Raw genomic sequence first — 21,814 nt, 5'->3', positions numbered from 1 at the left:
AATCTGTCATAGATCCCTCAAACAAAAAACTGCACCAAGTTCTTCGAGAAAAGCACAGGTCACACCAATCTACAAGAAGGTTAGTAGAAATGATCCACAAAATTACCATCCAATATCCTTGACATCAATTTGTTGTAGAATCTTAGAACATATTCTGAGCTCAAACATAATGAGGTATCTTCAACAGAATGACCTCCTCAATGCAAACCAGCATGGATTCCGAAAACATCGATCATGTGAAACCCAACTTGCACTTTCCTCACATTACATACTCAAAGTTTTGGATCAAGGCAATAAGGTCAATGCAGTATTTCTTGATTTCCAAAATGCACTTGACTCACTATCACGCATACGCTTATTGTCAAGAGTACAATCATATGGGGCAGCAAGTGAAATTTGTGATGGATTGAGGTATTTTGGTAGGAAGGATGCAGCATGTTATCTTGGATGGTGAGTCATCATTAAATGTAGAAGTAACTTCAGGTGTACCCTGGGGGAAGTGTGTTGGGACCCTTGCTGTTCATGTTGCATATTAATGACCTTTCTGACAATATCAGTAGTAAAATCAGCCTTTTTACAGATGATGCAGCTGTCTTGTATAATGAATTACTATCTAAAAGAAGCTGCATAACTATTCAATCAGTTGAAACTTCCTGGCAGATTAAAACTGTGTGCCCAACCGAGACTCGAACTTGGGACCATTGCCTTTCGCGGGCAAGTGCTCTACCAACTGAGCTACCCAAGCACGACTCTCGAGTTTGAGTCTCGGTCCGGTACACAGTTTTAATCTGCCAGGAAGTTTCATATCAGTGCACACTCCACTGCAGAGTGAAAATCTCATTCTATTCAGTCAGTTCTGGATAAGGTTTCAAAATGGTGCAGACATTGGCAAACTTGCTCTCAATGTTCAGGAGGCCAGACTGTGAGCAACAGCACATGATGAGAGAAGCAGTCTGGGTGGTGGGGGTAAGGAGGAGGTTGGAGTGAGGAGGGAGAGAGATAGCAGGGTAGGGGTGGAGAATGGTAAAGTGCTGCTTGTGGGAACATACAGGTACATGATTGGGACAGCGTAGGACAGCTATGTGCAATCTGCAGGTTAGAGGGGGACACAGGGTTGGAGATGGAGGGGGGGGGGGGGGGGGTTGGAGCAGAAAAGGAGAGAAGTAAAGAGACTGTGGGTGTGTTGGTGCAGTAGAAGGCTGTGTAGAGCTAGAGTGGAAGCAGGGAAGGGAATAGTGGATGAAGGACAGTGACCAGCAAAGGATGAGACCAGGAAGGTTACAGCAACATAGGATATATTGCAGGTAGAGTTCTCACCTGAGAATTTCAGAAATGCTGGTAGCAAGGATCCAGATGGTGCAGGCTGCAAAGCAGACCCTGAAGTGAAGAATTTTGCATTAGTATGCATGCTCAGCAACTGGGTGGTCCAGCTGTCTCTTGTCTTCAGTTTATTGGTGATCATTCATGCAGGCAGACAGCTTGTTGACTGTCATGGCCAAGTAGAATCCAACACAATGCTTGCAGCTTAGCTTCTAAATCACTTGACTACTTTCACAAGTTGCCCTGCCTTTGATGGGATAGGTGCTGCTCATGAGCAGACTGGAGTAAGTGGTGGTGAGAGGATGTATGGGACAGATCTCGCATCTAGGTCTGTTCCAGGGATATGAGCCATGAGGCAAGGGGTTGGGAGCAGGAGTGGAGAAGGAATGGATGGATATTGTATAGGTTTGGTGGGTGGTGGAATACTGCTGCGGGAGGGGTGGGAAGGATAGTAGGTAGGGTATTCCTCATTCAGAGCATGATGAGAGGTAGTCAAAACTTGGCCCACAATGTGATTCAATTGCTCCAGTCCTGGATGGCATGGAGTCACAAAGTGAATGCCACTTTATAGCCAGATTGAAGGACCTTGAGAAGTGACTGGATGGCTAGAAAGATAAGGCATAAGGCAAACAGAAGCTCTGTTTGGAGGGTAATTTTGGTCTGTGAAGGCCCCGGTGAGGCCCATGGTATATTTGGAGATGGGCTCCTCATCATTATAGAGGTGCAATGGGCTTGGGTGGCTAGGCTGTATGAGAGGAATGGGTGGCAGCTGTCGAACTGGAGGTATTGCTGGTGGTTGGTAGGTTTGTTGTGGACTGACGTTCTGAGGTAACCACCTTTGAGGTGGAGGTCAACATTGTGGAAGATAGCTTGTTGCATTGAGGAGGCCCAGATTAAGCAAATGGGGGAGAAGGTGTTGAGGTTCTGGAGGAATGTGGATAGGGTGTCCTCAACTTCGATCCAGATTACAAAAGTGTTCTCAGTGAATTTGAACTGGTGAGGGGTTTGGGATTCTGGGTAGTTAGGAAGGATTCTTATAGATGTCCCATGAATAGGTTGGCATAGGATGGTGCCTATTACCATATCACAAGTTTGTTTGTAGAGGATGCCTTCAAAGGTGAAGTAATTGTGAGTGAGGATATAACTGGTCATGGAGACCAGAATGTCCCATTGTGCCCGGTTACTGTTCTTCCAATGGAAGGATCTCTGTTCTCAGAGACCAACATCTTCAGTGCATTACACGCAACCTACCCTCCTCTATAAAAGACACCAACCATTTCCTCTGCCAACCCCTCCTCAGTTCCTATTCCTTTACCATATGGTGCCCAGCTCATCACTACTGATGCCACCTCTCTTTATACCTACATCCCTAATGCCCATGTCCTTGTTGCTACTGAACACTACCTTTCGCAATACCTGACATATTCCAAACCTACGTCCTTCCTGGTCACAATGATCAATTATATCCTCGTTCACAATAACTTCACCTTTGAAGGCATCACCTACAAACAAGTCCATGGTACAGCAATGGGCACCCACATGGCCCCGTCCTATGCAAACTTGTTCATGGGCCATCTAGTGGAAACTTTCCTGAACAACTAGAGTCATTGAAAATATCTTTGTGATCTGCATTGAAGGTGAGGACATTCCATCCACATTTTTTCCTCTAGAATCTCAACACATTCTCCCCCATTCACTTCACCTGATCTTCCTCAACCCAAGCCACCCTTCTTGATGTTGATATCCACTTGATAGATGGCTACATCAGTGCCTCCATTCATACACAACCTACCAACTGCCAGTATTGCCTCCAATTCAACAGCTGCCACCCATTCCATACCAAGAAGTCTATTACCTACAGCCTAGTCACCCATGGCCGTCACACCTGTAGTGACGAGCAGTACCTATCCAAATATACCAGCGGTCTCACTGTGGCCTTCGCAGATCAAAATTATCCTCCCAACTTTGTACAGTAACAGATCTCCCATTCCTTATCTCTGTAGGCAACTGTCACCTCCCAAAGTACTGCCATCCAGCCACAAAGGAGCATTCCCTTTGTGACGTAATACCACCCAGGACTGGAGCAACTGTATCATACTCTCTGCCAGGGTTTTGAGTAACTCTCATCATGCCCTGAAATGAAAAATATCCTACCCACTACCCTTCCCATCTCTCCCACAGTGGTATTCCATTGCTCACTGAACCTACACAATATCCTCATCCATCCCTACTCCACCCCTACTCCCAACCCCTTGCCTCATTGCTCATATCCTTGGAATAGACCTAGACGCAAGACATGCCTCATACATCCTCCCACCACAAGCTACTCCAGTCTGGCAACAAGCATCACCTATCCCATCAAAGGCAGTGCTAGGCCACAACCTTTGGTACTGCATTCCACATGAGCATAAAGACCAACAAGCTGTCTGTCTGCATGAATTATCAATGACAAATTGTAGCCAAGAGACAGATGGGCCACTCAGTTGTTGAGCACACTGCCAACACAATATTCTTAACTTTAATGAATGCTTCATAGCCTACACCATCTGGGCCCTTGCTGCCAACACCAGCTTTTCTGAATTGCACAGGGGGGAACTCACCTGGCTGTATATCCTACATTCCTATAACTCTCCTGGCCTCAAGCTTCACTGGTCACTGTCCTTCACCAACCAATCTTCTTTCCTGCTTCCACTCTAGCTCTGCACAGCCTTCTACTGCACCAACACACCCACAGTCTCTTTACTTCTCTCTATTTCCACTCCCTTCCCACCACCCTCACACCGCACTCCCAGCCCCTGTGTCTAACCTCCCAACTTGACCTAGCTGCCCTACACTGTCCCCAATGTTGCCCTGTATTCTCCTACAAGCAGCACTTAACTGTCCCCCACCCCCAGATTGTGGAATCTTGTGCTGTTGTTTGCAGTCCGGCTTTAGTGACCAGAACCAGTGGTGGTCATGTGTGTGTGAGTTGCGCCAGTGTGAATATGTATGTGTTGTCTACTTTAGAAGGAGACCTTTTGGCTGAAATCTTACTTGTTTAGCAGTCTTTTTGCTGTGCCTGTCTGCGACTTCACATCTCCACTACATGGTGAGTAGCAATCTACCCTTCTCCAAACAATCCAGAGCTAATAGAGAGCATCATGACTGATACAGGGATTAGTGATCACAAGGTCGTTATAGCTAGGCTCAATACCGTTTCTTCCAAATCCATCAGAAACAAACGCAAAATAATTTTATTTAAAAAGGCAGATAAAGTGTCACTAGAAGCCTTCCTAAGAGACAATCTCCATCCCTTCCAAACTGACTATGCAAATGTAGACGAGATGTGGCTCAAATTCAAAGATATAGTAGCAACAGAAATTGAGAGATTCATACCTCATAAATTGGTAAGAGATGGAACTGATCCCCCATGGTACACAAAACAGGTCTGAACGCTGTTGCAGAGGCAACGGAAAAAGCATGCGAAGTTCAGAAGAACGCGAAATCCCGAAGATTGGCTAAAATTTACAGACGCGTGAAATTTGGCACGGACTTCAATGCGAGATGCCTTTAATAGGTTCCACAATGAAATATTGTCTCGAAATTTGGTAGAAAATCCGAAGAAATTCTGGTCGTATGTAAAGTACACAAGCGGCAAGACGCAGTCAATACCTTCGCTGCGCAGTGCCAATGGTACTGTTACCGATGACTGTGCCGCTAAAGCGGAGTTATTGAATGCAGTTTTCCGAAATTCCTTCACCAGGGGAGACGAATGGAATATTCCAGAATTTGAAACACGAACAGCTGCTAGCGTGAGTTTCTCAGAAGTAGATACCTTAGGGGTTGCAAAGCAACTCAAATCGCATGATATGGGCAAGTCTTCAGGTCCAGATTGTATACCGATTAGGTTCCTTTCAGATTATGCTGATACAATAGCTCCATACTTAGCAATCATATACAATCACTCGCTCAGATCTGTACCTACAGATTGGAAAATTGCACAGGTCGCACCAGTGTTTAAGAAGGGTAGTAGGAGTAATCCATCAAACTACAGACCTATATCATTGACGTCGGTTTGCAGTAGGGTTTTGGAGCATATACTGTATTCAAACATTATGAATCACCTCGAAGGGAATGATCTATTGATACGTAATCAGCATGGTTTCAGAAAACATCGTTCTTGTGCAACGCAGCTAGCTCTTTATTTGCACGAAGTAATGGCCGCTATCGACAGGGGATCTCAAGTTGATTCCATATTTCTAGGTTTCTGGAAAGCTTTTGACACTGTTCCTCACAAGTGACTTCTAATCAAGCTGCGGGCCTATGGGGTATCATCTCAGTTATGTGACTGGATTCATGATTTCCTGTCAGGAAGGTTGCAGTTCGTAGTAATAGAGGGGAAATCATTGAGTAAAACTGAAGTGATATCAGGCGTTCCCCAGGGAAGCGTCCTGGGACCTCTGCTGTTCATGATCTATTTAAATGACCTGGGTGACAATCTGAGCAGTTCTCTTAGGTTGTTCGCAGATGATGCTGTAATTTACCGTCTAGTAAGGTCATCCAAAGACCAGTATCAGTTGCAAAGTGATTTAGAAAAGACTGCTGTATGGCGTGGCAGGTGGCAGTTGACGCTAAATAATGAAAAGCGTGAGGTGATCCACATGAGTTCCAGAAGAAATCCAATGGAATTCGATTACTCGATACATAGTACAATTCTCAAGGCTGTCAATTCAACTAAGTAGCTGGGTGTTAAAATTACGAACAACTTCAGTTGGAAAGACCACATAGATAATATTGTGGGGAAGGTGAGCCAAAGGTAGCGTTTCATTGGCAGGACACTTAGAAGATGCAAAAAGTCCACTAAAGAGACAGCTTACACTACACTCGTTCATCCTCTGTTAGAATATTGCTGCGTGGTGTGGGATCCTTACCAGGTGGGATTGACAGAGGACATCGAAAGGGTGCAAAAAGGGGCAGCTCATTTTGTATTATCACGTAATAGGGGAGAGAGTGTGGCAGATATGATACGCGAGTTGGGATGGAAGTCATTAAGGCAAAGACGTTTTTCGTCACAGCGAGATCTATTTACGAAATTTCAGTCACCAACTTTCTCTTCCAAATGCAAAAATATTTTGTTGAACCCAACCTACATAGGTACGAATGATCATCAAAATAAAGTAATAGAAATCAGAGCTTGAACAGAAAGGTTTAGGTGTTCGTTTTTCCCGTGCGCTGTTCGGGAATGGAATGGTAGAGAAATAGTATGATTGTGGTTCGATGAACCCTCTGCCAAACACTTAAATGTGAATTGCAGAGTAATCATGTAGATGTAGATGTAATATTGTCATTATTCCATCCTGGATTATCCACTGTTTGTATGAATGTTTTGTATTAGTTAATTATGAAGATGGACTGGTAACTCAGCAATATTTACTCTTGGTTATTGCATCTTGACTGCTCAATGCCTCAGCAATGCAGTTTTTATTACCTTTAAAAATTCAATTACTTATAAGACAGTGAGGACTATCCAGTACCATGAGTTGAATTTAAGAGTATGTCTGATGGTGCAGACTGGAGGACATGGATGTTAATTTCTTTTTTTGTGCTTTTACTTTCTGATATCTTACAGAATTATCTTCTGGTGCAATGCAGATAAACTAAATAAACTATTTATACAGTAATTCAAGTAGTAAGAAAACTAGGTAGATATCTTATAAATGTTTTACTGTTTTTCAAAAACTATAATGAGGTTCAAGCTAATTTAATAATGTTTAAGGACCACATTTCATAATCTCATTGTATGACAGAGATGTCATCCATACACTTTTTTATTTTCAGTTTTAACACAATACGTTTGTGGTTGCCACAAATGCTCACATCTGTGCAGGAGCACCTATCACAGCAAGAAATGACCCACAGTTCTCCAGTAATAAAAAGCATATGTGAAATTTTGCAAATAACAATGTCTACAAATGTAACTGAGGATATCTCTGAACCCGAGGTCCACTGTGTTTTTGTAAGTACCATTCATCTGGATAATGTATTAGACATCTATTGCACATTAGGAAAAGAAATGCAATGCCAACAAAGACTGATGTTTACAAAACACTGAACACAAAGTAATGATTCACCTGAACACATTCCAAGTGATTAAGTGACTGAATAACTGCCATAAAATGTGACAACAACAAGAAGTTCCTCCAGGAAGTTTAACCCCCAGTGTTGCCAGTAAACACACTTAAAATAGAACACAACACTGTTCACTTTTGGAACAACACGTTCTCTCTTCATGGAGAAAAAAGAAATAGTAGGGGGAGGTTGGCAAGTGAGGCATAGTACATCTCTCTGACCTATGACAAGAAAGACCCACGTGTCATGGATAGCACATTAGTAAGCGCAGTGCCAGCATCAATTCAGAAATGTTGGAAGGGACAGAAATCGAGGATGACTGAATAAGAAGAGTAAGAGAAAATGAAAAGTGGAAAATATAATGCATCTAAGGAATAGGAAAAAGGTGATAAAAAGGAGAAGATAGAGGGAGAAGGATAAGTATGTGAATAATATTTAAAAACTTCCAACAAAGGGGATATTAGGAGAATGAATGGAGGACTAAATGAAGTTAACTAAAAGAGGATGGAGGGATGTGATGGAGAGTAAATTTCCATCTCCAGAACGCAGAGAAAGCAATGTCGGAGTATTTCAGTGGTTAGGTGCCAAGCTGCTGATTCAGAGGTCCGGTGTTCAGTGCCTTGTCAATCCTAAGATTCTCACCTGTCCTAGGATTCTCATCTATCACTTCTCTCACCTGTGATGATGCTTGTTAATGTGAAAAATGTCAAACAGCATGTTAATGTGTAAAATACCAAACAGCACTTTTGTTCAGAGTTGATATTAAACTGCAGGTCACCCTATAACTGGCTTTGTATGTCAGTTCAAAGGTTGGAGAGAGGCAATGGCATACCACCTCCAATAGGAACTTGCCTAGTAAAGCACTATAGAGTTCAAACTGCCCTTTGGCTTATGGCAGCTTTAGTTTTACTAATGCTGGATGAGAGGGTACAAATGACCTGTGTGGTACAATAGGCACTCAGCTCCCTTGAGCCATGCTGTACAGGAGGGATGCACAGACCATGGCCCACACATGACTTGCAATTGATCTGCTGGCCCCTCATCATTTGTTCTTGTAATTAGACTCCTTGCACACTTGTTCAACAAAGCAGTCATGTAAACAAGAGCAGTACATAGGCCTGCAAGGAACATGTTATTTAGTCTTCAATGGGCACTTCAACAATATCCATATTGCTGCATTAAGCTTTTTGTGACAAAGGTATTTCTGTGAACCTGTAAACACATATCTTAAGATTATTTGTCAATAATGTTGGAAAAACACCAGGTCCAACTTTCACATAAGACATTTATTACTCAGAGACTGTTACAAACTTTAACAACAATGAACACAAAGAAACAAATCTGTCAATGAAAAACAGGAATAAATTAGCAGTCCCATGAATTTCAAATGTTATCTGTTGACATAGTTTCCCCCTGCACACACAAACTGCTCTGCAATATTTGTCTTCTCTGGTGCACCACTTGCCTCACTGGTATATAAATCTTTAAACCTCCATCTCAATTCCAGGTTTGACCATACTGACAGTAATCCGACTGAAATGATGAGTAGCAACTTCGCTAGGGTTGTGTAAATTCAGCACCTGTTGCTGTAGTGGCCTTCAGCTTCAAAATTGGTCTAATTTGTGTTCCTTTTACCACCCCAAGATCACCAACTTTGTACTTGAAGGCTTTCTTCCTATGTTGGTCAAAGATAGGATGGTTTTCTTCTTGCACCTTATTAATTTCTAATTTAGAATCTTTCTTCAGTTCATTGTGTCTTTATTCATATGAATCAACAATTTCTTCTTCTAATGATTTCATGAGGATCAGTCTGTGAGTGCATCTTAACTCCTATCAAAAGTTCAGAGTGTTTTTTCCCAATACTTCTATGGTACGTTGAAGTCATTGCATTTTAGGTAATGGTACCACTTTGTACCATTCGAAGGGTTAACAGTACTAAACTTAGAGATTATTGTAGCCAAAGTAGAACTGATCCTCGCAATCTGTTTGTTGGCTCTACGGAGTCCTGTCATTGATAAAATGTGTTCAACACCCTCTGGCTTCCAGCATGCCTCGAATTCTTGAGAAGTAAAGCAAATCCCCTTGGAGTGGTTATCTGAAATTACTTTTCTGTAATTCAGTCTTACTAATTGCTTCTACTGATTTTGTAATCTCTACAGGATACAGCCACGTAAACTTCGTAAATGTATCAATAATACCTAGAATATAGTTGTTTTCTTTGTGGTAAGAAGATAATGGCCCACTCTCTTTAAATAAGGGGTGGAAAAAACCATCCTTCTTTCTTGATTTCTTATTCACAATTTAAAATTTTGGACGACTGGAGATCACTCTTTTCACACTGTTGGTCAAATCTGGTATACACTGATTTGTTTTACCTCCTCTTCAGTTTTCTTAACAGCACAATGCCCTGTCTCATGCACAAGCTTGATGATTTCACACCGCATAGTCTCTTTCCTGAACTTTAAAAGAATTCTAATTCTCACTACAAAATTTTGTAAGGTTGTTCTTTGAGAAAGTTCTTGATCACTGACAAATAATCATGCTTATCCAGAGTATTCTTGGATCTTCTGTAAGTAACTTCTAAGTTTCAAGTTTTCAGCTGTTGATTGAAAAGTAAAGTTAAAAAATTCTCTCAAACATCACCATTTTTTATGTCAACAGGAATTGTTTCAAAAATGAACTTAGGGAAAGATTTAATGACTTTATATTTTTACTTACTTTTCTGATTTCACCCATTGCTGGCATTTCTAGATACTCTGTCATCTTGTTTCACTCTTCACATTGTAATGTTCTCCTCGGATCATTAACACTTAAATTAAATTTCGTTCCTGGGATTCATTGATGAGTGAAAAAAAAAAGGTTTCAAGCTTCACAAAATTTATTGACAATCGAACTACACACTCCACAAGTAAACAAAACACTGACTGACTGACCTACTGACCTCCTTGCAGCATCGCTGCATCACTTTATGTAGAATTTTAACAATACGTTTCAAAATAACCCATTATAAATTTTGTACAATTTTGATGTTACAATTAAAATTTAAAAAATGTAAAGAAACTGATGTTACAGCTGAATAAGGTACAAAATACAATACCAAATGAAGTAATTTTTTGTAGTAATATCTGTAGTTTGCCATAAGAAAATCCATCTGAAATTCAATTACAATAATGTCTCTTGTATTATTTTAGTAACATGATTAATGACAGTTTGGATTTGGTTACTAACATTTAATGGCAGTACAGAACTCATACTTTATCTGATTACACACATAAAATGCACAAATAAGGCCTAAAATTCCGGAAATCGAAAAGATGTGTGATGTAAACAATTGGAGGGATGATTATAAATGTAATGACAAAGAATATTAATTACAGAGGAGGACATAAAAATAGATAACAAATGAAAATACATTGCTTAGTAATAACTTTTAAGCTGTTTCTCAAGATAATGTTTTCTGTGTTAACTCATTAATCAAGTGTAGTTATGGAGTTATGGTAATTAGAGGTGTTAGTTATTTATGCCAGCATTTCCACAGCCTCTTAACATTTGTTGCTATATATTTATTATTCAATTTCTCAATTAGATATTTGGTTTATCATTTGTACATAATTTTGTTGGTGACAACAATCTATTGACAATTACGACAATATGCATCCTTCCAGAATATTCTATATGTTTTCACAAAAATATTCCATGTTTTAGCAAATTAGATAGGTCAATACCTATAAAGATACACATACAAGGCCTTAGGAAGCACAGTATCGTCCGATAACTACCCGGATGCATATAAAAAAAGGAAAAGGTGGTATCAGACACTTCATATTAATCTTGGGGGAGGCTGTATTGTTATAATATCATTCCAAAATAAACCAAACGAATATATAATAGCCATTGGTGTGTACTGAACTTTTTGTTAAGGTAAGCAGTTACAAGTAGAAAATACCATTTAATGTGCATCTACAAGATGCGGCACATAAAACCTGCTCGTTGTATGCAATGATAATGTTCCAGTGCATTCCCTTGCTTCGATAGTAGTGGAAAGCAAGAACTCCCTTCCAAACAGTTGTGCATGAACTAACCATTCCCTCTAGTGTACCAACACTCCACCCTTAAAACTTGTCGAGACCAGTTCAGGAAAAGGCCTCACTGTATGAAGTCAGGTTAGTGTGAGTGTGTGATAATGCCGTATTCATTACCCAAGCATGTTGCCATTGTTGAAGTGTCCATCAACACTCGATGTTTTGTGAAAACAAAGAATTTCTTTCAGGATAAATTTCCATCACACTCTGTGCTAGCAAAAAGAACCATACAGGAATTTATTGAAAAATGGAAGTGTACAGGATCTGTTCAAAATGCTCCCAGCAACAGGCCACCATTCCAGAGGTTGCCCCTCAGTCTGCAAGATCCGGGCAGTTGCAGAGGGTGGGCTTACTGGTAGTTGGGAGCTCCAACGTCAGGCGCGTAATGGGGCCCCTTAGGGAAATGGCAGCAAGAGAGGGGAAGAAAACCAATGTGCACTCCGTGTGCATACCGGGGGGAGTCATTCCAGATGTGGAAAGGGTCCTTCCGCATGCCATGAAGGGTACAGGGTGCACCCATCTGCAGGTGGTCGCTCATGTCGGCACCAATGATGTGTGTCGCTATGGATCGGAGGAAATCCTCTCTGGCTTCCGGCGGCTATCTGATTTGGTGAAGACTGCCAGTCTCGCTAGCGGGATGAAAGCAGAGCTCACCATCTGCAGCATCGTCGACAGGACTGACTGCGGACCTTTGGTACAGAGCCGAGTGGAGGGTCTGAATCAGAGGCTGAGACGGTTCTGCGACCATGTGGGCTGCAGATTCCTCGACTTGCGCCATAGGGTGGTGGGGTTTCGGGTTCCGCTGGATAGGTCAGGAGTCCACTACACGCAACAAGCGGCTACACGGGTAGCAGGGGTTGTGTGGCGTGGGCTGGGCGGTTTTTTAGGTTAGATGGCCTTGGGCAAGTACAGAAAGGGCAACAGCTTCAACGGGTGTGGGGCAAAGTCAGGACATGCGGGGACCAAGCAGCAATCGGTATTGTAATTGTCAACTGTCGAAGCTGCGTTGGTAAAGTACCGGAACTTCAAGCGCTGATAGAAAGCACCGAAGCTGAAATCGTTATAGGTACAGAAAGCTGGCTTAAGCCAGAGATAAATTCTGCCGAAATTTTTACAAAGGTACAGACGGTGTTTAGAAAGGATAGATTGCATGCAACCGGTGGTGGAGTGTTCGTCGCTGTTAGTAGTAGTTTATCCTGTAGTGAAGTAGAAGTGGATAGTTCCTGTGAATTATTATGGGTGGAGGTTACACTAAACAACCGAACTAGGTTAATAATTGGCTCCTTTTACCAACCTCCCGACTCAGCAGCATTAGTGGCAGAACAACTGAGAGAAAATTTGGAATACATTTCACATACATTTTCTCAGCATGTTATAGTCTTAGGTGGAGACTTCAATTTACCAGATATAGACTGGGACACTCAGATGTTTAGGACGGGTGGTAGGGACAGAGCATCGAGTGACATTATACTGAGTGCACTATCCGAAAATTACCTCGAGCAATTAAACAGAGAACCGACTCGTGGAGATAACATCTTGGACCTACTGATAACAAACAGACCCGAACTTTTCGACTCTGTATGTACAGAACAGGGAATCAGTGATCATAAGGCCGTTGCAGCATCCCTGAATATGGAAGTTAATAGGAATATAAAAAAAGGGAGGAAGGTTTATCTGTTTAGCAAGAGTAACAGAAGGCAGATTTCAGACTACCTAACAGATCAAAACGAAAATTTCTGTTCCGACACTGACAATGTTGAGTGTTTATGGAAAAAGTTCAAGGCAATCGTAAAATGCGTTTTAGACAGGTACGTGCCAAGTAACACTGTGAGGGACGGGAAAAACCCACCGTGGTACAACAACAAAGTTAGGAAACTACTGCGAAAGCAAAGAGAGCTCCACTCCAAGTTTAAACGCAGCCAAAATCTCTCAGACAAATAGAAGCTAAACGATGTCAAAGTTAGCGTAAGGAGGGCTATGCGTGAAGCGTTCATTGAATTCGAAAGTAAAATTCTATGTACCGACTTGACAGAAAATCCTAGGAAGTTCTGGTCTTACGTTAAATCAGTAAGTGGCTCGAAACAGCATATGCAGACACTACGGGATGATGATGGCATTGAAACAGAGGATGACACGCATAAAGCTGAAATACTAAACACCTTTTTCCAAAGCTGTTTCACAGAGGAAGACCGCACTGCAGTTCCTTCTCTAAATCCTCGCACAAACGAAAAAATGGCTGACATCGAAATAAGTGTCCAAGGAATAGAAAAGCAACTGGAATCACTCAATAGAGGAAAGTCCACTGGACCTGACGGGATACCAATTCGATTCTACACAGAGTACGCGAAAGAACTTGCCCCCCTTCTAACAGCCGTGTACCGCAGGTCTCTAGAGGAACGGAGGGTTCCAAATGATTGGAAAAGAGCACAGATAGTCCCAGTCTTCAAGAAGGGTCGTCGAGCAGATGCGCAAAACTATAGACCTATATCTCTTACGTCGATCTCTTGTAGAATTTTAGAACATGTTTTTTGCTCGCGAATCATGTCATTTCTGGAAACCCAGAATCTACTATGTAGGAATCAACATGGATTCCGGAAACAGCGATCGTGTGAGACCCAACTCGCTTTATTTGTTCATGAGACCCAGAAAATATTAGATACAGGCTCCCAAGTAGATGCTATTTTTCTTGACTTCCGGAAGGCGTTCGATACAGTTCCGCACTGTCGCCTGATAAACAAAGTAAGAGCCTACGGAATATCAGACCAGCTGTGTGGCTGGATTGAAGAGTTTTTAGCAAACAGAACACAGCATGTTGTTATCAATGGAGAGACGTCTACAGACGTTAAAGTAACCTCTGGCGTGCCACAGGGGAGTGTTATGGGACCATTGCTTTTCACAATATATATAAATGACTTAGTAGATAGTGTCGGAAGTTCCATGCGGCTTTTCGCGGATGATGCTGTAGTATACAGAGAAGTTGCAGCATTGTAGCGAAATGCAGGAAGATCTGCAGCGGATAGGCACTTGGTGCAGGGAGTGGCAACTGACCCTTAACATAGACAAATGTAATGTATTGCGAATACATAGAAAGAAGGATCCTTTATTGTATGATTATATGATAGCGGAACAAACACTGGTAGCAGTTACGTCTGTAAAATATCTGGGAGTATGCGTGCGGAACGATTTGAAGTGGAATGATCATATAAAATTAATTGTTGGTAAGGCGGGTACCAGGTTGAGATTCATTGGGAGAGTGCTTAGAAAATGTAGTCCATCAACAAAGGAGGTGGCTTACAAAACACTCGTTCGACCTATACTTGAGTATTGCTCATCAGTGTGGGATCCGTACCAGGTCGGGTTGACGGAAGAGATAGAGAAGATCCAAAGAAGAGCGGCGCGTTTCGTTACCGGGTTATTTGGTAACCGTGATAGCGTTACGGAGATGTTTAATAAATTCAAGTGGCAGACTCTGCAAGAGAGGTGCTCTGCATCGCGGTGTAACTTGCTCGCCAGGTTTCGAGAGGGTGCGTTTCTGGATGAGGTATCGAATATATTGCTTCCCCCTACTTATACCTCCCGAGGAGATCACGAATGTAAAATTAGAGAGATTAGAGCGCGCACGGAGGCTTTCAGACAGTCGTTCTTCCCGCGAACCATACGCGACTGGAACAGGAAAGGGAGGTAATGACAGTGGCGCGTAAAGTGCCCTCCGCCACACACCGTTGGGTGGCTTGCGGAGTATCAATGTAGATGTAGATGTAGATGTATGTCTGCACATCTGAATTAAAGAAACAGGTGCAGGAGATAATGACAAGAAGACCTTGTAAGACGACAAGGAGACTGAGTCAACAGGTTCAAGTGAGTGAGAGAAGTTGCAGGTGTGTTTTAGTGGGACTGAAATTAAAACTGTACCTGATAGTATTGTGCAAGAACTAAAGGAGTCTGACCTGCAGAAGAGAGTGCAGTTCTGTTCATAGCCATTGAGAAATTTTGCCAGTGGAGTCTTGGACCCACTGAGGCTCATCATTAGTGACAAGGATGGTTCCACCTGTCTGCGTACATAAATTCCCAAAACAACCAATATTGGTTGACAGAAAATCCATACAAAATCCATCAGGTACCCTTGCTTGACACAAAGATTAGTGTCTGGAGGGCCATTTCTGCCACATGTGTTGTGAGGTCCATATTCTTTGAGACAACAGTGAACAGTGATGTGTAATTGGGAATACTGGACGAGTTTTATTCAAACTTGACAGAAGAGGACTTTACAGGCTGATTTTATGGGCCAGTTTTACATGCTGCACACTGTGCCTTTCTAATGAATTAGTATATCAACAGTTTGTATAACTCGTGTTAAGAGGTCAGCTACCACAGGAGGTCCGTTTCCACAGATAACTATGTATATAGTTCACAAACTCAAGAGCAATTTGCAAACTATTGATATAGTTCTTTATCCTTTTTGGGACTGAAAAGCTTCTTTCAATTCAGGTACTGGATCACTGGATGCAGAAATAAACACAATAATTTCACAGAGTTTTATACAATTTCACAGAATGCTATTTGGATTCCATTTGACTTCCTATACCTCAACAAATCGCCACTACTTTTACATTACATTTCTCCTGAAATGTACATTACCACCAGCTGTCTTCTTAAGTAGAAAAAATAAAAAAAATGGTCAATAATTGCCCACTAGTGATTGTAATGCAAATTCAAGGAAATACTGTTTGCACTGATCAAAATTATATACATCTAAAAGTTCCAAAAATTACAGACAGTCCAGGTTACTGAATATAATTATCTTGTAACTACCCAATCACTTTGTCTAAAATTTCACTGTAAATTATTCTGAAGCTAGTTTCCAAACTGACTGCAGCATCATACCTAGGGCATTTAGTTACTTGTTCATCCATATGTTTGCCATGAATGACTCTTTCCCACATTGTTTCAAATCTGTCATGTTTAGGGTTTTCAATATTTCTTTGAACTCATTAAAATTGCCAGTGTCGTAAGTTTTGGTTACCAGTATATAAAATGATGCATAATGAATGGTGAAAATTTCTGGAAAAGTATGTAGAAGGATTACATAATACTTCATTATGTCAAGGTCACTCAATAACTACAGTGTTCACATCACCATTTTCAGCAATTGATTGCCATTTTCGTATGTGATTAATCCAACAACTTCATCATGACACATAACAATTCCAGTTATGCACTCTGAACATCGTCAAGTTGTGTAAAATATGTCCGTCAATCATATATAATGTTGGCAGGTATAAAGGGAGATTGTTTTAAGTCAGTCAATGTGAAATGTCAGCTATCTTTATTGCATCAAAATATTCGAGGACTGAGAAATAAAATTAATGAATTAACTATCTGCATAGATGAATTAGAGTCTTCAAACCCAGCTGACATAATCTGCCTCTCTGAACATCATGTGACCACTGGTATAGAACTTTTAAGTGTTACAGGGTTTAGGTTAGCATCTCACTATTGTAGATCAGAAATGGAGAAAGGAGGAGTTGCCACATTCATCAGGAACTGTCATAAATTTAAGAACATAGACATTCATAAATTTTGCCTAGAACAGCATATGGAAGCATGTGCAACAGAATTAGATTTTCACAAAAAATCTTTCATAATATTAAGTGTATATCGAGCACCTGCAGGTAACTTTAATCTGTTTGTAAACCAACTTGAAGCTGTACTGGCCCATTTAACAACCAAAAACAAAGAAATAGTGGTTGCTGGTGATTTCAATGTAGATTTCCTTAAAGACTCTCCCAATAAGAACCTATTTGAGTTAGTAACACTATCATTCAACTTAATTCCCACAGTAAAGTTCCCCACTAGGATAACCACTTGCTCACAAACAGCCATTGATAATATCTTTATAGAAAAGTCAAATGAACAAAATTATATTACAAAACCAATAGTCAATGGCCTCTCAGACCATGACATGCAGTTCCTTCTGTTAAATGTTAATACTGAACAGGATATAAAATCTGTTAAATCTGAGCTCAAGAGGGTAATCAGTAAGCCAAAAATTGATTATTTTAGGACACTCCTCAGAGACATTCACTGGACTGATGTTTACAGTGCTCATGGCATGAATGAAAAATATAACATTTTTGCTAATAAAGTGCTTACCTTATTTGAACACTGCTTTCCCCCAAAACTTACCAAGGTTAGAGCAAAGTCTACAAAGAAGCCATGGATTACTCGAGGAATAGGGGTATCTTGTAAAACAAAAAGAAAACTGTATCTGTCAATCCGAAACATTTCCAATGTTGATGCTATAGCACATTATAAGAAATACTGCAAAATATTAAAGACTGTAATACGGATGTCAAAGCAAATATATTACAAGGAAAAGATAGTCATATCAGATAACAAAATAAAGACAATATGGGATATAGTGAAGGAGGAGACCGGTAGAACCAGACATGAAGAGGAACAAATAGCATTAAGAGTAAATGATGCATTGGTGACAGATGTGTATAGTGTTGCAGAACTTTTTAACAAACATTTTATAACTGTTACTGAAAAGATGGGGTTGTCAGGTTCGGTAAATGCTGCTATGGATTACCTTAGACCAGACATTTCAAGTAACTTCCATAATATGAATTTGACCCTCACTACCCCAACAGAAATAATGTCCATCATAAAATCTTTAAAATCAAAAACATCTAGTGGGTATGATGAAATATCAACAAAGTTAATTAAAGAATGTGATTCTGAGCTAAGTAACATATTAAGCTATCTGTGTAACCAGTCGTTTATCAGTGGAATATTTCCCGAATGGCTGAAATATGCTGAAGTTAAGCCACTGTTTAAGAAAGGAGATAAAGAAATAGCATCAAATTTCCGTCCAATTTCACTGTTGCCAGCATTCTCAAAAATTTTCGAAAAAGTAATGTACAGTCGTCTTTATAACCATCTTATCTCAAATAACATACTGTCAAAGTCACAGTTTGGATTTCTAAAAGGTTCTGATATTGAGAAGGCTATCTACACTTACAGTGAAAATGTACTTAATTCATTAGACAAAAAATTGCAGGCAACTGGTATATTTTGTGATCTGTCAAAGGCATTTGACTGTGTAAATCACAATATCCTTTTAAGTAAACTAGAATATTATAGTGTAACAGGAAATGCTGCAAAATGGTTCAAATCTTATATCTCTGGCAGGAAACAAAGGGTGTTATTAGGAAAGAGACATGTATCAAGCTATCAGGCATCATCCAACTGGGAACTAATTACATGTGGGGTCCCACAAGGTTCCATTTTGGGGCCCTTACTTTTTCTTGTGTATATCAATGACCTTTCATCAGTAACATTACCAGATGCCAAGTTTGTTTTGTTTGCTGATGATACAAACATTGCAATAAATAGCAAATCAAGTGTAGTCTTAGAAAGATCAGCCAATAAAATATTTGTAGACATTAATCACTGGTTCCTAGCCAATTCTTTGTCACTAAACTTTGAAAAAACACACTACATGCAGTTCAGAACTTGTAAGGGGTGTCCCAAGAGTATATGTCTAACATATGATGACAAGAAGATAGAAGAAGTGGACGGTGTTAAATTCTTGGGATTAAAGCTTGATAATAAATTCAACTGGGAGGAGCACACCACAGAACTGCTGAAGCGTCTTAACAAATCTCTGTTTGCAATGCGAATTTTGTCAGACATAGGGGATATAAAAATGAAAAAGCTGGCATACTATGCTTACTTTCATTCCATAATGTCATATGGGATTATTTTCTGGGGTAATTCATCAAGCCAAGCTAAAGTTTTCCGGGCACAAAAACGTGCAGTAAGAATTATATGTGGTGTGAACTCAAGAACATCCTGCAGAAGCCTGTTTAGGGAACTAGGGATACTAACTACAGCTTCCCAATATATTTATTCCTTAATGAAATTTGTCATTAAAAATATATCACTTTTTCAAACCAACAGCTCAATTCATGGAATCAATACTAGAAATAAGAATAATCTTCACAAGGATTTAAAGTCACTTAGTCTTGTACAAAAAGGTGTGCATTATTCAGGAACACACATTTTCAATAACTTGCCAGCAGCCATAAAAAGCTTAACAACCAATGAAATTCAGTTTAAGAGAAGCCTAAAGGATTTATTGGTGGCCAACTCCTTCTACTCCATTGATGAATTTCTGAGGAAAACCAACTGATTTGTATATAAGTACAACATAACTTCTGCACAATTTCAGTGCAGTAATGTGTTCACTGAAAATTTGTGTGTGTGTGTGTGTGTAAGTATAATCTAACTTCTGCACCATTTCAGTGCAGTAATGTGTTCATTGTAAATAAGTATTACAGTAGTTGTATTACATGTTTCTTACCTTATAAATAAATATAAAACTTTTTTATTTTAAATTCAGTGCAATAGTATTTGTAAAATGACTCTTAGTGTTCATTAAAAAATGACGATCATTCCACTTGGGACCTGTGGAATGGTACATTAGCTTATTTGTTTTAGTTTAAATATTTGTCATGTATTGTTGTTTTTCTGACATGTTCCACATCCTGGAGGACCTCCTCACTACGGATCAATTGGAATGAAAGTAAATCTAATCTAATCTAATCTAATCTGAATACATGATGTCATCACCTGTGTGTCTAGTGTCACTCCCAAGTATTTTGGTGTGGGGCAGTGTTCTAATTGCGTTTCCTCCCATTCAATTTACAGAGTCCTTGATGCTTGTTTGTTTCTTACGTGCAAAAGTATGGGTTTTGGCAGGATTTAGCTTCAATAGATTTTTCTGGAAGTATGTTCTCAGTTCTGTTAAGGATTCAGACAGTTTTTTCTCAACACTTTTGTAATTTTCTGTCTTGGTTGTAATAGCATGATCATCGACATAAATGAAGCTCTCTGTCCCATTTGACAAGGATCAAGGACACTTTCTTGAGGCAGCCCACCTCTTTGTGTTCTACATCATCTTCTGCATCCTTGAAAATGTACAAAATGGCTGCAGTTCTAAAAAGAAGTTTTCTATAATGTAGGTAAAATTAAAGTCCAGTTATTTCACAAACTTTTATAAACAGTATTCTGTGCTTCATCTCTTAGGCTGTCCCATAATTTTCTGTTCTTCAAAACAGTTCTCAGTATGCTGTGAGAGAGATTCATAACTTATGACTTGTAGCTCTTATGCTCTCTAAACCTGGTTTGTTATGGTATTAAATATCACTCAGTAGTGCCCATTAATCTAAGGAGTCTCATTCTTTAGAAAAGTTTATACATACAGCAGAGCAATGAAATGGCTGTGTAATTCTTAGGATAATCCTGATCCATACCCAGTTTCAATGATTTGTGCTTTTGTCCAGATTTTTGGCAATTTGCCCAATTTGACTGAAGCCTGTTGCACTTATTTATAACTTTGTTGAAATCATCTGTGTTAGATGGTTTTGACAGATCTTTTGTCTCTTGGTTGAGTTATCTGTTGGTTATTATTTTTCCCAGTTTTGCCATTCTGTAACAGTTGCTGTGTGACTTGATCAGCTTTGACATCTGTTTATACTGTTGCTCCCATAGAGCATTGGTAAGGCATTTTTGGAGCAACAAATTTTTGTTGTTATTTCCCAAAGTAAATTAATCCTTTAGTTTTATTCATTGTGCATTCCTTGTCTTTGATATACTAGAAATAATTATTGAACTTTTGTGGTAGCTTTTCAGCTGAAGAGATCTTTTTATTAGAAATCATAGTATTCCTGGATAGCTGCTTTGGGAGTAAGTCCTAGTATGTAATTTACTCTGACCCACAGGGAGTAGCAGTATGTGAACAGGATTAATGACTTTCATAAACACATCATCATACACTTTCAATACTGTGTTTATAGACTGAACTTCCTCAACTAGCATTTGAGTTTACTTTGGACCATTAGCTTTCATGAAGTTGTATCTGCACCATACTTAATATTTTTGGGAAAAATGGCTGCAAAACTTTGACACACAATCGAATGGACCATGTACTTGGCATTGGTGTACATACTAACATATATCACTGCAGTGCTGTGTGTTTACTCACAAAGAGCAAGTTCAGATCACAGCTGTGCTGTCATCCCCCACTGGTAAAGGATTGGAGAAGTTTACTATCATGGAGGTGGGACATGTGGTACACTTTATACCATCTTAGCCCAGCTTTTGCATATGTATCATCTTGGTGATATGTTCACACTTGACTGTGGCTGTAGAAGTCACCTATAATAATGGATGCTTTTTTATTACCGAGGTTTTGTTGTGTGCTGAAGTCAAAATTTATTCAGAGTTTTGTACAAAAA

General features: G+C 40.0%; 1 protein-coding gene across 1 annotated transcript in view; it reads left to right on the top strand.

Moving 5' to 3' along the window:
• LOC126484836 (synaptic vesicle glycoprotein 2B-like) overlaps positions 1-21,814 on the top strand; it is a 133,619-nt gene that overhangs the window by 67,044 nt on the left and 44,761 nt on the right. Inside the window, exon 10 of the mRNA XM_050108431.1 lies at positions 7,138-7,315. Coding sequence (XP_049964388.1) covers positions 7,138-7,315 — 178 coding nt within the window. The remainder of the gene's footprint in view (positions 1-7,137; positions 7,316-21,814) is intronic.

The sequence above is a fragment of the Schistocerca serialis genome, chromosome 6 (assembly GCF_023864345.2).
Source record: "Schistocerca serialis cubense isolate TAMUIC-IGC-003099 chromosome 6, iqSchSeri2.2, whole genome shotgun sequence".
In the NCBI taxonomy this organism is placed as follows: Eukaryota; Metazoa; Arthropoda; class Insecta; order Orthoptera; family Acrididae; genus Schistocerca; species Schistocerca serialis.
Note: the sequence above shows the minus strand (reverse complement) of the source record. Positions and strands in the feature narration are given on the sequence as shown.